The sequence below is a fragment of the Channa argus genome, chromosome 18 (genome assembly GCF_033026475.1).
Source record: "Channa argus isolate prfri chromosome 18, Channa argus male v1.0, whole genome shotgun sequence".
Classification (NCBI taxonomy): domain Eukaryota; kingdom Metazoa; phylum Chordata; class Actinopteri; order Anabantiformes; family Channidae; genus Channa; species Channa argus.
Window position 1 is genome coordinate 12,071,844 of NC_090214.1, and position 14,962 is coordinate 12,086,805.

The 14,962-nt window shown below is 38.1% G+C and overlaps 2 protein-coding genes across 2 annotated transcripts; one reads left to right on the forward strand and one right to left on the reverse strand.

Annotated features, from left to right (window-relative positions):
* Positions 1-664: 664 nt before the first annotated feature.
* Positions 665-5,315, reverse strand: ndufa8 (NADH:ubiquinone oxidoreductase subunit A8). The gene is made up of 4 exons (XM_067484239.1): positions 5,136-5,315; positions 3,735-3,898; positions 1,964-2,129; positions 665-1,126 (listed from the first exon to the last, which is right to left on the reverse strand). The coding sequence occupies exons 1-4, from the start codon at positions 5,184-5,186 to the stop codon at positions 989-991; spliced, it is 519 nt and encodes a 172-aa protein (XP_067340340.1). The 5' UTR covers positions 5,187-5,315; the 3' UTR covers positions 665-988.
* Positions 5,316-5,401: 86 nt separating this feature from the next.
* Positions 5,402-14,864, forward strand: morn5 (MORN repeat containing 5). The gene is made up of 5 exons (XM_067484240.1): positions 5,402-5,674; positions 5,804-5,951; positions 8,666-8,777; positions 9,039-9,170; positions 14,726-14,864. Exons 1-5 carry the CDS (start codon positions 5,628-5,630, stop codon positions 14,779-14,781), a joined length of 495 nt encoding a protein of 164 aa, XP_067340341.1. The 5' UTR covers positions 5,402-5,627; the 3' UTR covers positions 14,782-14,864.
* Positions 14,865-14,962: the final 98 nt, after the last annotated feature.

The following is a 14,962-nucleotide window of genomic DNA, read 5'->3' on the forward strand; positions in this document are numbered from 1 at the left end:
AAAAACTAAAAAGGAGCAGGAGCAATTGATATTCATTCATCTTCAGTATAACACTGTCACAACTGTTACTCATGCTTAAACTAAATCTAAGCTTTTGTGTAAAGCTGTATGAAACATCTTTCTTCTTTACTTTATAGTTTAACTTTGATCTTGGACAATCTCCCTGTGACACGCGAGTACATGTGTGTGTGCATTGGCACAGTCTTCTATGTTCCAAAGGGGAGCGTGTCTTTAAATTGGCTTCGCATCCCCTTCCATTCAAGGTCACAAGGACATGTGCACAAGCAGACATGTGCCAGCAGCAACAATATACTTTGCGCTGCATCTCTGAAATGACTCCTCTAATCTTCATCCAGTCCAGGTCACAGGCAGGAAGTGAACTGGGAGAAAAGGAGGAAGCAGAAGCAGCTCTCTCTGGCTACAGGTAGTGACCCAGAACCTTGACCTTCAGCCTTACCCTCCATCAGTCCGACAATACACACACTGACAAAACACAGATGTGCAAACATGGTGGTTTCTACAATATGCTAACATTAACAAAATGGTGTCTGACCAACATGAAGTAGATAAATAAGTTTCTTTCACATCTGAGAAAACATTTTAAAGGTTTGATTTCTCGTTTAAAAGCAACCGAGTCATAGAAAAAAACAAAACAAAATCAAAATCCAGTATTAGAATGTATGTATTTATTATTTGACAACAATGACAGAATATTGCAACTATTCACTTAAGAACTCTCCAGAAGCTGACAGGAAGAGTCCTGACATTACTTCCTATAAACTCTATGATGTTGCCTATGGATGCTGGAGAGTGGTGAGACATGAGCCCTGTCCAAAACCAAGCCTCAGACAAACAAAAGGTGCTAAAAGGCACAAAATCTCTCAGGCGCATGCGCCTGAGGGATTTTGACTGGATGTGTCACCGGCCACACACTGTCTAGCTGTTTTTGGAAAGAGTCCATGACTGTGGAAGGTCTTCTGTATCTGCCTCACCAGTTCCAGAAGAATAACCTGCTGCCGTATTTCGAAGGCTCCAGTTTACCCTGAGTGGCCGGGTTGGGAGTAGGACATGGCCTAGAATGATAGGGGTTTTCAGGGAGTGGCCGCGAGGTCGACACTTTAGTCACCTATAAAAGAAAAAAATATACGCTGTGTAACAGTGTCCAGAAAAAACATTATTGTGGACAAAAAACAGTCTTAATTCAATTGACTTGAAGCATAATAATTAAAAATTTTCTATTGTGGCTGACAAATAATGAAATTATTAAAATCATAAAAGCAACTTCAGTTGTTTATTTTTAGCTATTTTCCTTGAACAAATACACACACTTTAAAAATAGATCATGAACACTTCCTTTTTCCTCCTCTACCTCTCGCAGCTCTTTACTTGAATCGTAATTTACATCCTCAACTCTCATTTTACATTACTGTTACTCTACCCTTCAGGGTCAGTTCTTCCCCCTCTCCTCTGTTACCATCTTGCCATTTTCCTTTTTATTTGTTTTACAGATGAGTAACCAGGGAAAATGTGCCAGTGTGTGGACAGCCATCCTGAACACCTTTCATAAAAATCTTAAGTCAAATTTGCTTTTATGAACAGCTCTGCCTGGTGAGTGCAAAATGTCCAGAACAAAGATTAGAGGCATTCACAGATTTCCAGGTATGTGCAAGTGTTTTTCAAAGGCTACAGAATTAAGTGACCAAAAAGCCACTATCAAGACCTTTTTTGTCTTGCTTTGATTGCTGGTCCCTAATTGATGCTTACCAGGCAGGTTTGCAAGTCCCTTAAAAAAAAAACCCAAAGCACCGAAATATATGATATGCCTGCTTAAAACTGTAGTTGAATAAGAACACTACACAGATGCAATCAGAGTCTCTTGCACAGCCCACAATCACAAAGAATAGCGCCCATCAACCAAGCCGCTCACACTGTGAATGCGCAGTAATTCCCTCACAACTCTAACCTTAGACAGGTCTCCCAGCTCAGGCCTCTCCCAGCCCAGCTTATCAAGGACGCAGCTGTCGAAGGCGTGTTGCTGCTTACGGCACTGACGCAATTCTGCCAAGTTCGAATAATCCAGGCAGGTCCAGTACTCCGTGAAGGATTCTGCACAGTTTCCTTTGATTTGCCTACAAAATCCAAACACAGATTTGAATCATAAATCAAATACGCAAAAGTAAAACAAAAAACACATAGGCTCTATGTGTGAGCAGGAAGATATGATGTAGAAGATTTAGATTTAAAGGATTTTTGAAATTCAAAATAGACAGCAAAACATACGAGGTTCCTTCACTGAATTGAGGATTATGACTAGTCAGTCCAACAATAATAACAATTTTCACTGGTCATTTGAACGACATGCTCCTTGAGGTGGCTGGCAGTTACTAGAAGCTACTAAGAATCAATGCAGGTCTCTGGTGCAATTATAGCATTTCTTAAATCTTTCCTAATTACAGTAATTCTATGGACTTCTCTTTCACAGACACCCTCAGTTTATCTTTATTCAGTTGTTTGTTTCTGCTTTTGAATTAGAGGCCAGGTGGTTTTTTGTTTTTTTTGAGAAGTGAAAACAACTTATTTAAGACAAACACAAAAGCTTAGTTTCAGGATGGGCATCAGGATATAACCAACACTTGGGCTACAACTTTAAGTAAACACAGACACAGCAGTCAAGAGTGAAAAACCCCAGACCACATCTTAAAGTAGCCCCAGTGGCATTTTCATAGACACATTAGGCCCTATATTTAACTTGTTCACTTTATGTAATTAACACGGTGTTTTTATTGGTCATATATAAAGATTGCAAAGAATAATGACAAAGACCATACTGCAGTCTCCATAAATTTACAAATTTTTACTTAATAAAAATTATAATGTTTATTGAGAATGTCCTATTTAAAAGCCAAATAACAGCAAACATATAAAACTATAAAATTATAGATTTATAAAGATAATATTATAAAAAGGATAGGATCATTTAAAATACTGGATAGATAAAATATAAAGGTACATAAAAAAACAAACAGCATATTATTGTGACAAAATACTCTCCAACAGTGGAAAATAAGTTTTTAAACATTTGGCAACACTTGACAAAAGTTGAATTGAAAGTTGCTGTGGACATTTTTGTTTTAATTAAGTTTGGTTCTGCCAGCAGAAGGATGGCATCACAAATGCACGAATCTGCACAGCCGGGTACGCTTTGCAGGATTTGTACAGCGTATTTAAAGACAGACTTTAAAGACAGACTTTGGAAAAAGAAGCACATGTGTCTTCTCACTGGTATTTTCTTAAATATCTTGCCGATACTCTTCAGTATCGTCAATACATCACTCATCTAGCTACAAATTCTCCACTCTTGTGGTTCAGTGAACTCAGGTAAAGCTTTTAAAGGAAGACATGGTACAGATCAAGTAGCCAGACATGTGAACAGGGAAATCTTCTGTGTAAATGTAACAAGTGTAACCTCTGGAAGGTCAACTGTCGAGCATCAGTATGTTGCAACTTAGTACAATTTTCTGTCCACATGTCCAGAGTCCAGCTGCATCTTCACTTTGACGGCAAAGAATTCTATTTGTTTGTAGATGAGAGATGCAGTTTTCATCTCTAAAAGGGAAAACTTTGCCTACTAGGTTTCTAGTATATTCACTGTAGCACATTTCTGCTTGATTACCTTTTTTACATTTAGTATAAGTAGCCAACACAAAAAGATCAAAAACCCTTGGGTGTGTTACCTGAAGAAGTTGAGAGCACACTCGTTGACTTTTCTCCCTTCTTCTAGACACTTCCTGGGGTCCTTCTCCTCCCAGCGGCAGAGCATGAACTCCTTGTTGGGTTTGTCACACTGTGAGCCATAATGGTGGGCAGCAGCCTTTAGCACTGCAGAAGACACATTGATCTGGACAAAAACAGTAAGAGACATATATCCTTATTTTAATGGAGGAACATTTGGGTTAAACTTGATGATTTTTGATTAATGTGATGCATAAAATGCAGATATTATGCAATTTAATATTCCTCCAGTTCAGAGACAGAATCAGATCTGAAAATAGCTGGAAACAGCAAGATAAGCTCACTTTAAAAAACTCCAACATTGTTATATTTGCTAATGGTATTAAATGTTGATATATCCATTGTTTATTAAAATCAAACTTTAAAGACCTTTATAAAAATCAGCCACAACATTAAAATCACCCTTTTATTTCAAGGGTGTAGGATTAGAAGGTCTGAGTTTAATCTTGCAGGACAACCATTTATTCTTCCAAAGAGTTATTTTTAAATCTATAATGGAAATATGTGAATAACTAGTTTATTTGTTTTATGTAAATTATAATCTAACACAAATTAAGATATATTGAGAACAAGCCAATACAATTATGCATAGTTCATCCAATCTAACAATCACATTTTTTTATATACAATATGAAGAAATTGCAAGGTCCTTTAAATCACAATGAGTGCTTACACTTAAAAAGTACAAAATATTAAATTACTTGTGGGGTGGTGAGTTAAATGTTTCATGCATGACATATTATAAGCATTTTTGAAATTACTGATTTGGAAAAGAAATCTGTACGTGCATTCATATTTCTATGACATGTGACTGGTCCATTTTTTGAGTTGGAAATATATAAGTTAGTCCAGTCATAGATAAAACCTGAATTTTAATGACAAGTTCAAAGTGTCAAATACCATTGCGGCGGACATAAACAGTTCAGGGATTTGTTTCAGAACAGACATTCTAAACTTTCTGCACAGGGTTAAAATAAAGAGGTAACGCCTATCAAAAGAACGATACATATAAGGTTTACAATGGTTATCGGTTGCTGTCACGACAACTGCTTAAAATCATGTTTTAATCTACCGATACTATGTACTGTAGTCAATAAAGCTATTATAAGGATATCAAAAAACGCACCCGTTCCAAATACCTTCAAATTTACTGCGTGTCGATTTTAATATCAGTATAAACCGTCCAACTTGCATCAATTAGAAGAAAGGTGACGCCAGGTTTCAGCCACTAAACATAATTTTGAACTACTTAGTGTTAGCTAGCAGCTAGCGAGAGCGGCTAGTTAGCTAACATGTTCTAAATGTGATTTATCAATGAAGCTAAACAACAATAACATGCTCACCTCGTCCACATTCAGCTCCTGCAATGTGGGAACTTCCAAAGTTGTGGGCATGGCTGTGTCTTTACAATGAATGAAAATCGTCTAAATTCCCGAAACGCTACGGAAAAACATTCAAGGTCCTCGTCTACCTCTAGGACGAAAGACGAGGCCGCGGAGAAGGTCAGTTTGGTTTAGTCTGTAGCTGAGGCGCGTTTTGATGACGCTATCGACAAGCGAGACACAAGAGATTCGGTGCTGCCATATGCGCAGTTAATAAACTAACATTTACACACTGTAAATGTAATTTAAGTTGTTGCGCTCCTTATAAGTTCTGTTAGATTTTATTTCAGAATTGTTTATAATGACGAGGTTGTGACAGTGGCACGTTGCTTTAAAATTAACCTCCCACCCTGAATGTGCTGCGTTGCTATGGTGACGGTAAACCTGACCGATGAGCCTCCCATAATCCAGGGGGTCCTTGTTTGTGTAGTTTGAGAAAGGAGCAACACAATAATGGAGCTTTTTGGAAGTAGTTACAGAGGAAAAACAAAAAATGGCAGGTACATTGATATGTTTTTGATAACCCTAAAAGTAGCAGGCTTTATAGCCTACAAACAACTTAATAAAATCTAGCTACCTGTGGAGAGCAGAAAGTTGATAGAGCTCTCTGTGGATCATCTCTATTTCAGGATGGAAGGGAATGGAGCGTACACCTTTCCCACAGAGACCAAATATGTGGGAGAGATGAAAAATGGGATGTTCCATGGCAAAGGAGTGCTGCACTTTCCAAACAGAAGTAAATATGAAGCCATTTGGGAAAACGGTATAGCTAAACAGGTAAGGAGTGTGTGTGTGTGTGTGTGTGTGTGTGTGTGTGTGTGTGTGTGTGTGTGATCTAGCATGCTTTTTAAAATATATGCATCATCTACATGTATGAGACTGTATGTTTCACATTGGTTATAGTTACTAATACATCTGGTCTCTTTTAGCAATCACTCACCATCATTGTTGTAGTTATTAGGTTTCTCTCCCTTTATTCCTACACGGGGCTGTAGTTGTTCCTGCTCTGAAGCAATCTTTCATGGGTTTTTGCCACAACAGCAATCATTTTAATTACTACCATGATTGTAGCTACATTTCATTTGAATTGATAGGAGCTCTGAACCATATCCATAACCTTGGCCCAGACTATCCTGCACCTGCATCCATGCCAGCCCAAGAGAACCTATTTCTATTCAAAACAGATTTAAACTATCCAATAAGCTCAGAAATTTTAACCAAGGAATTTACATTTGGTAGCTTACAGCTCAGCCTATTTCTGCTTCGTTAACATTTTAACAGTTAGTATACCGTAAGTAGTAGACACAAAAAGATCAAAAACCCCTGCATGTTACCTGAAGAAGTTGAGAGCACACTCGTTGATTTTTCTCCTCCAAAGCAATTTAAACAAACAAAACAAAACAAAAACCAAAAAAACAGCAGCTGGTAAAAGGTGGAATTAATTGTAAAGTACCTCAGCATTTATTAATACATTATATTTTGATTAACAATCTACAAGTGCAAATTGTTGTAACTAAGGCGGTCAACTAAATGTATTGCAATAAAAAGTTAACTAGTTGCTTTTGAATTGTACTAAAAATAACATAAAATGGAAACGATCCAGTACTGTTCAAGTACATCAAAACTGTACTTAGGTGCAACACATGAGTGTAGTTACCACCTATGACAAGAAGAAGAACAACTTTTATTGTCAGTAAGCACATATAAATGTTGCACATACATGTTATACTGAAATTCTTTCTCTGCATTTGAGTCACTGGGACGACCAGTGGGCAGCCCGGGGATTGTCTCACTCAGGGACACACCTGGGTGGGTAGGCTGGGATTTGATCCTGCAGACTTCTGCATCCCATCCTGCTGCTCTACCTTGCTGCTCTACCCTTTGAGCTACCAGTAACCTGTAATTATGACTGTTGCAGGTTAACAGATCTTTTTTCTGCATACATTTTGACATGGTATAGCATGAAAAGACACAGTGTTGTTAATAATTGTAATCAAAACCTAATTTTCTTTTATATGTTGAAGAGCCAGGACCCTCGTACTGTGCATGCTGGTTCATGCTGGTTTATTGATCTAGCTTTATGGGATACTTACTGTTGAGCTGGGCCATCAATGTTGTTCTTATTTGCACCTGTACTTCTCCTGCAATCCCAGCTCTAAATGTGTACTGTGAAAATGGTCTATAAATAGGACTAGGTAAAATCAGTGACACCAGTTGTCAGTCAAAATGAGAAATTCAAATCTTTAATATACTGTAGGTCTTTTATTCTCCTTTTTTACTGTTAGTGTTAATATCTCTTAACAAATGTGCACTCTACTAAAACCAAAATCATAAAATCATAAATAATGCCCTTATGATGACTGCCAATCATGTTATTAAAACTGAAATGAAATTAGTATTGTCATGTATCTAGAATGCAACATTACATGTATGTTTAACCTTTTTTAAACATACATTACTAAACAATGTATGCTTTAAAAGGTTTTGAGATAAAAAATATTTTCCTCCTGGCAGCAGGGTGGTTAAGTGGTTAGCATTGCCACCTCACAGCTAGAAGGTCCCTGGTTTAAAACTACCTGCTGATTCCAGCCTTTCTGCGTAGAGTTTGCATGTTCTCCCCGTCCTCTTTTGAGTTTCCTCCAGTTACTTCTATTTCCTGCACAGTCCAAGGACATGCATGTTAGGTTAATTGGTGACTTTAAAATTGCCTTTAGGTGTGGATGTAAGTGTGATTGATTGTCTGTCTGTATATGTCTCTCCGTGTTGGCCCTGAGATAGCCCAGTGACCTGTCCAGGATGTACCCTGCCTCTTGACCATTGGTTTCAGCCCCCCACAACCCTGAACCAGACTTATGGTTAAGATAGTGGATGGATGGATGTATGGATGTATGGGAGTTTTCCTTTTCTGTAACTGCATAACATGCAAATACACATCTACACACAAAGTTTTTACCCGAAATGGCAAATTTTTATCCTTTTTCCCTAGTGATATCTGTGCAGACAGTTTTGGTTTCATCTGCTGAGATTTTGAGATATCCATCTCTGAAATGTCAATGACAATGGTGGAAATTGCATTTTTGCACTCAAAACTCTGAAAACCAAAACAGAAACTTATCTTTTCAGAAACCATGTTTGGATAGTATGAGCGTGAGACCTTGCTTTCAACAGTTTCCACTAGAAGAAATTTCTGCTAACAAAATAGTCTAATAAAAACTGTCAACGGTGCGATATTTTGTTTACCTTGAGTAACAGGGACATTCTTACTAGAGACACAAATGAGATTCCATCCATCCCCTCTTTATACTGGGGTGGTAGAAAATTTGGATATTGCAAAATATTCATATGTAAAATTTTAATGTTATGTACACATGCACCACTAGAAGTAAGAGGAAATTTTGAATTTTTAAATAATGTTTATGCAATAACCCTTTAAGTTTATGATTGAAGAATAAAGATTATACTCAGTGATTTTCATTCTCTTTCATCACAAGGGGTTATTTACCTTCGCCGATGGTCTGCAGTATCATGAGAAGGGCTGGGACTACTGTGACGGTTATGACAGGCGGTTCTACACCGAGAGGTGCAATGGACTCAGACCTGCAGGTCTGTATTAATTCATCTGCTCATCTGTTCACAGAGTCAGTTAACTCTCACTCACTACCGCATCAACACGCTAAAGTAAGGCTGCCTAGACTTACATTAAGCAAAACAAAAGTTATTGTGTATTGAATGCTCTCAGAAAAAAGAACTTTCAAAGCTTTGAAATCAAAATTATCTGGATTGCAACCACTCCTCCGCTAATATTAGCAACTAAATAACGTTAAACACATAATTCAGTACAAAACATCTGCTCTGTCCATACAGGAGAATCGCAGCTAACCAATCTGCATCCTCCACGTGTTATTCCTGATGGATGCTACGATTGTGGGGATGGCTTCTATGACCCCACTATCAGAGTTGTCACTTCCTACGCAGGTCGATTCCTCAGGAATGCAGGTGAAGGAAAATATCCTGTTATTATCACTGTTGTAACCTCAAAGACTGTGGACCTTGGTGAAATGGTGCACATGCGACCCTTTTCTTTGCTTTATAATAATAATTATTTACTGCTAAATAATGGATACCTTCGAACCTGAGCACATTGTGAACTGTTTTTTTTTTTAACCACCACTGCTGCCATTGACAATTTTTACAACATCTTTATCATAATCAAAAACCTCTTTTTCTCACTGCTTACATTTCTTGTCTTTTTCCCCTGGCTCGTTGCCAGATTAGCTCTTTCTGTGTTTTGAGTAATATCCAGGCATCTTTGTCTATGATGACAAGACAAATGCGAAAAATTAAGAGCAAACAGAAATTTACATTTCAAATTAATCATAGAGTTTTAAGTCCAATTTAGCACCTTGTCAATGATAGATTCCTGTATGTTAGATGTATTTATGTTCCTACTTAATAAAGCAGCACCACCTCTTTCCATAGCCAATTATACCTAGGAATATGAGAATTACAGTAATTATGTTGGTTGCTGCTGGTGCCGCTGATTTAAATTACGTTTCCAAATTGTAACTTACAACACACATACAGTATGGTTTTAGTAATCACACCTAGCTGAGCTAATGGTTTATGCAGTTCTTAGAGGACTTCCTTAGTCTCTACTCCTTTTATGTTTTGTTTTTTCTAAGAAGGAAATATTCACTCACGTGTATACTGTACCATGTGAGTTCTAAGGTTGAAAGCATGTCTACGTTTTAACCATGCGACTTAGTACAGGCCAAATAGAAGATGTGCAAATTTGTTGAAACTCTTGTAATGAGTTTGTTTCTTTCCCTATGTCTTTCCCTATGTTTTAACATACTGCATACTGTGAAGCCATATGGGAGGGATTTCATAACAAGAACCTATAGAGCTATGTTAAATAGATTATCCCTGGATTCTCTAATGGAACATTACTGCATCTGATAAGCATGCTTCTATAGGCTGTTGCAGTGATTTAAAATGTTTTTCTTTTGTTATTTCTCAAAAGTGGAAAATTCAATACACATTCTCCAATAAGTGAGAGGCCTGCTTTGTAATTCATGATCTGAAGTAAATTCAGTCTGTCAAGTGTCCAGATACGAATTCCCAATTTCTGACATCTGCTCGTCAAGTCTTCGTGCCATGATTTAAATCACTAGGCAGTGTTATGAAATTGGCAGTGGGTTTTGACTCACATTTATTTTTGTGTACCTGGAATGAAGGACGATGTAGATATACTGTACATGGCAGCAGTAGTGTTTTTATTTTAAGATCAAGTCTAGTTGTATTGCTGTGTATGAACACATCATCATTTTTATCCATGGAAGCAGCTTCACTGAAGCTCTTATTGACGTGCAGTTCAGTTGCCCAGTTATTTTGTTATTTTGGTCCACCACTTTCATCCAGAGTCTCAACAGCCCTCCAAAAAATAAAATCTACACATTTTTTATACCTGAAAGCATGTAGGCTTTTCCTCTGTTTTTCTGGACAGGTTTTGCAAAACTGAACAATTTCTGTGAGAATGCTGACTCTTATTGAGAATTTTTTACATGCTCTCATGGTCTTGCTATAGCCATCTTGAGAAGAATGCTAAAATATCCTGCATGGAGTTTTTAAACTTAAGAGGTGAAGGCATATTTGTCAGGGGTGTGAATACAGAATATACTGCCACATGGTTTCCTACCAGGATGAGGACTGTGAGGATGATGGGACACAGGGAAGACCCACCCTCCCAGTGGGGATGTTGGCTGTTACAAGAAAAGAGGAAGGAGCTCCCCATGTAGTGGTTACAACTGGTGAATGCAGGTCAAGGAAGAACTGAGCCAGTGAAGACAGTTGAGACTAAGTCTTATTTTTAGAAAAGTTAAAAAAAGATGCATGTCAAACTGCTTTAAACAGCAGATTCTTTAAGTTTTAGCCTCCAATCATTATTAGGAAGTGAATTTGACCCCTTGCAAAGTCTTATCCTCCTTAGTCACTGTTGCTAACTTGGACAAACAGCCCTTCTTGGAATAGTGCCAAACAAAGTAGCAAAACAATAGGATCAGTTGCTAATTTTCCCCAAGAGGTATAGATTATTTTTGGATTTGAACTGATTTGTTGTCTGCAATACTGTGTTGTATGAAAGGACATGTCAAAAATACAGGTACAAATGTTTTTATAGTGAGTGTGAGAGTAAGTGTGTCACTCACAGTGTGAATTGAGGGTTTAAAAATAAGCTGTAACTAAACTAAACAGTGATCTATAATATACAGACCCTCTTCTTCCTTGTGCAAAAAATGCTAAAAGTCATGTGCAGCGCGTGCTTGACCAGGTCAGCAATTATTCTTAGGAGTTTGCTCAACTCATGAAGGTATACTGGAGCAAATATCACACTGCATCTCAAACTGCTCCCAAATTTCAAGTCACTTTGGATAAACAATAAAAGTTGGATGTATGGCCCACGTCATAGCATGCTCAGCACCAAGGTACTAAAATTAACTTAGTATTAATCTGATGCTGATTCAGCAAAAGTATTCAACATTTCACTACTAGGTAATTTGGGGCATGAACCAGAAATCATTTAAGTGGGTTAGAGAAGAATGTCTCTACAAGCAATGGAGCATATTTTGAACTGATGAACCTCTTTTACTGACATGTGAACCAATGGATGGATTATTGAACAGGAGCCCCAGAGGTGTGTGTGTGTGTGTGTGTGGGGGGGGGGGGGGGGGGGGGGGGGGGGGGGCTAATGGGCTAGAACCTCTAAATTTACTGTTCATATTGCTTGTTTAAAAGAGGTCAGAAGAAAGACACAAAGGCAACAGAAAGAGACACAAAACAACCACAAAATGATGAACTCAACTCAAACTCAAACATAATGAACCCTCAAAACAAAACAGGCCCAAATGTAACTAAATTGTCTATAAAATGTGTAATAATACTTGAAATTTTAATTATTTCATTAATAAAAAATGCAGTTTAATTTTGCCACCTTAATGCATCATAGTTAAACTAGCTTGAATAAGCCGAACAGATTAAAACCCAATCAAATGTTTAGTGTTCAGTCTAAAAGACACATCACACAATTAACGAACTAAACATTTTAAATGCAAAGAACTCATTATGGCTGTTTTTATTTGATGATGAGATTTGTTGTAGCTAAAGTTTGGAGGTGCAATATAAAACAGTTGTGCTACTCTGTTAAGCTATAATTAAAAAAGAATAAAGAGAAAAGATACATAGGCCACATCTGCACAATCAAATCCCCATCACTGACTAATTGAGCATGTTCTGTTATTATAAACAAGTACACACACACAGTCAGTTGTGTATATTCTCTCTTGGCAACAGGCAGCAACACAGCAGTGGTGCAGGAGACGGCAGCAGCTCCAGCGGGGCCCAAGTGTTGCCATATTGTTTGTAGCTCTTTCCTGTTTCTGGAATAACTGCTTCCCTTTGAAACCCCACACAGAAAGCGTTCCACACTGAAAACATTCCTCTGCCAAGGAAAACACCCCTAGTGACCAACCACAGCCACTCCCTTTGTCCCTGTCCAGCCGAGGTGTTTCACAGACAGATAAAATCAGCCTGAGGCCCTGGGGAGTGGAACATATCTGTGCGCTGCCTTTCCTGAAACTCTCATTTTTCATACATCCTTAAAACAAAATTCACCATAAAACAGCAATCACATGTTAACAATGTGAGCCGTGACAGATGGATTAATAATTTTAAAGATCAGTATCTGTTCAAAACTAGAAACCGGAAAACCGCAGCTGTTCTCTGTGATGTCATCAAGACAGAAAACTAAAGGCTGCTGCCTTTTAATTTGAGACAGATGATTTATACATGTAGCCTGTGTCTGAATATTTGTTTGGGCTCTGAGATGTACTGTCTCTACTGTGAAACTAAATGTGCTTATATTAGCATATCCTGCACATTAAAGTACTTTAGTTTGAGTTTTACGGTACTGTCAGTGGAGCAATTTCAGAGTTTGTCACTTGATATCACAGGGTTGTAGCTTCTGTAAATATTACATTTTTTAACTCACCATCACATGCAGCAGTTCTCAACATTGTGCTTTTGCTAATTAGGCAAGTGTATCTGTCTTTTTGTGTATGTGTGTTTGTAGGTGTGTGTCTCTGTTAATTCACTGCCATTAGCCTGGAAGGAAACACTTTTCCCTCTGAGTGTATTTTAAGGATTAAGATAAACAGACTTTAACAAGGTACCATTATCGCTTCCACACACTCTCTCTTCAGTGTAAATTGCACAAAGGTTGTCCATGCAGGTTGTTACTGTCAAGATGGAAATCCGTTGAAAACCTGCAAGGTAGGCTGCAAGGTACAGACATACCTTTTCTGCAAATGCGTCTTTTGCATTTGCATGCATTATTACTTTATTGAGAGAAACAAGCTACAAAATGATTGTATTTCTTTATTTTTGTATTCAGCAGAATAACTACAGATTGCTCCTAAGTTCTCTAGAAGTTAAATGTATTGACTCACAAAACCCAAATAACAAAAAAGGTCCTGCTGTCCTCAGATTGCAGGAAATTAAATAAATATACCAGCCACCTGTGCCCTGAAACAACTCAAGGTAGCAATTAGACATGACTTAAATCCTGAGATAAACGCTGCTCTACAATTTCAAGAGGGTGGAATTACAGCAAATATGAAAATGTCCCAATCTAATTATCATTAAGACAGGTTGTGGCCCATTGAGATCAGTTAATGGCAACACGGTGATGCAGAGACGTATAGGCTGCAATAATTTCTTCACTAACAAAGTATTTGACAAAGACCGTTTGCGTGGCAGCTGCCTGCGTGTCCGACGTGTTCAATTGACCTCCCGATCAGAGCAGGTAGACAGAAAGAGAGGAGGGTGCTGCTCTGCGGTTGAAGTGGCTGTTAGTGTTGACGCCCGTCGCTGGCAATTACACACAATCAGTCCGAGAGCCACAGACCTGCTCCCCTGCACAATGGAGCCCCGCGCGCAGTGGAACCTGGGGGTGAGGCCCGCGAGCCGCTCAAGTGCGTGCAGCTGCGCGCGCTCCAGAGAAAGCTCACTTCCCCTGCAATTAGCTAGTGGTTTCAGTTGGAACAATGAAAAACGGGTTTATTATCTGCTCCTCTGGCTGTCGTTTCGCCTTAGAAAGAACTGGCGTCCATTTTTTTTGGGGGGGGGGGGTTATTATTTATTGGTGTCTGAAGTAGCTTTTGAGAAGTTATTTTCTCCTAATTGTCAGGCTTATCTTGATTTGACAAATTTAACCGAGACTTGAATGGCACTTCACTGTTGCAGCCTCACACACAAAATGACCTGAGGTTTAATTATGCATGCTACTGGTTATTACAGATTTGATTTAAACGTTTCAAGTGAGTTCAACAAAACTACCTTTTTCACTTCCCTCTGCACTGTGTATTTTTTTTCTTTATAGCCAATTTTAACATAGGTCAATTGATAAGATAATGATTTTGTTGGAATTTGTTACCCGTATTTTCTCAGAAAATAAAAATAAAAATCAGAATAATTTGAAATGAAATATTTTCCAACAGATGACTCGGAACATGAGTGGAATGTGCGCACTTGCCGCAGAGCTTCGGACGGCTGAAGATATCAGGGTAGAGGTGTGACAATTTAACCGCAAAGCAGAATGTGTAGTTTGACTAGTAATTCAATAAACTTTTTAATAATTTGAAATGTGTGTTGAGTTTGCTTGTTGGTTGTACATCCATATTTTTTTAAATATATATGAGGTTAGACTTCCTCTACGGTTCATTAGGTTGAATCAG

Excerpts from the sequence above, each read along its gene's own strand:
- ndufa8 (XM_067484239.1), bottom strand. The coding sequence starts at position 5,186 with ATGCCCACAACTTTGGAAGTTCCCACATTGCAGGAGCTGAATGTGGAC. Across the intron at positions 3,899-5,135 it reads AGGAGCTGAATGTGGACGAG|ATCAATGTGTCTTCTGCAGT; the intron begins GTGAGCATGTTA and ends GTTTTTGTCCAG. Across the intron at positions 1,127-1,963 it reads AGCTGGGAGACCTGTCTAAG|GTGACTAAAGTGTCGACCTC; the intron begins GTTAGAGTTGTG and ends TTTCTTTTATAG.
- morn5 (XM_067484240.1), top strand. The coding sequence starts at position 5,628 with ATGGAGCTTTTTGGAAGTAGTTACAGAGGAAAAACAAAAAATGGCAG. Across the intron at positions 5,675-5,803 it reads GGAAAAACAAAAAATGGCAG|GATGGAAGGGAATGGAGCGT; the intron begins GTACATTGATAT and ends TCTCTATTTCAG. Across the intron at positions 9,171-14,725 it reads TCGATTCCTCAGGAATGCAG|ATGACTCGGAACATGAGTGG; the intron begins GTGAAGGAAAAT and ends ATTTTCCAACAG.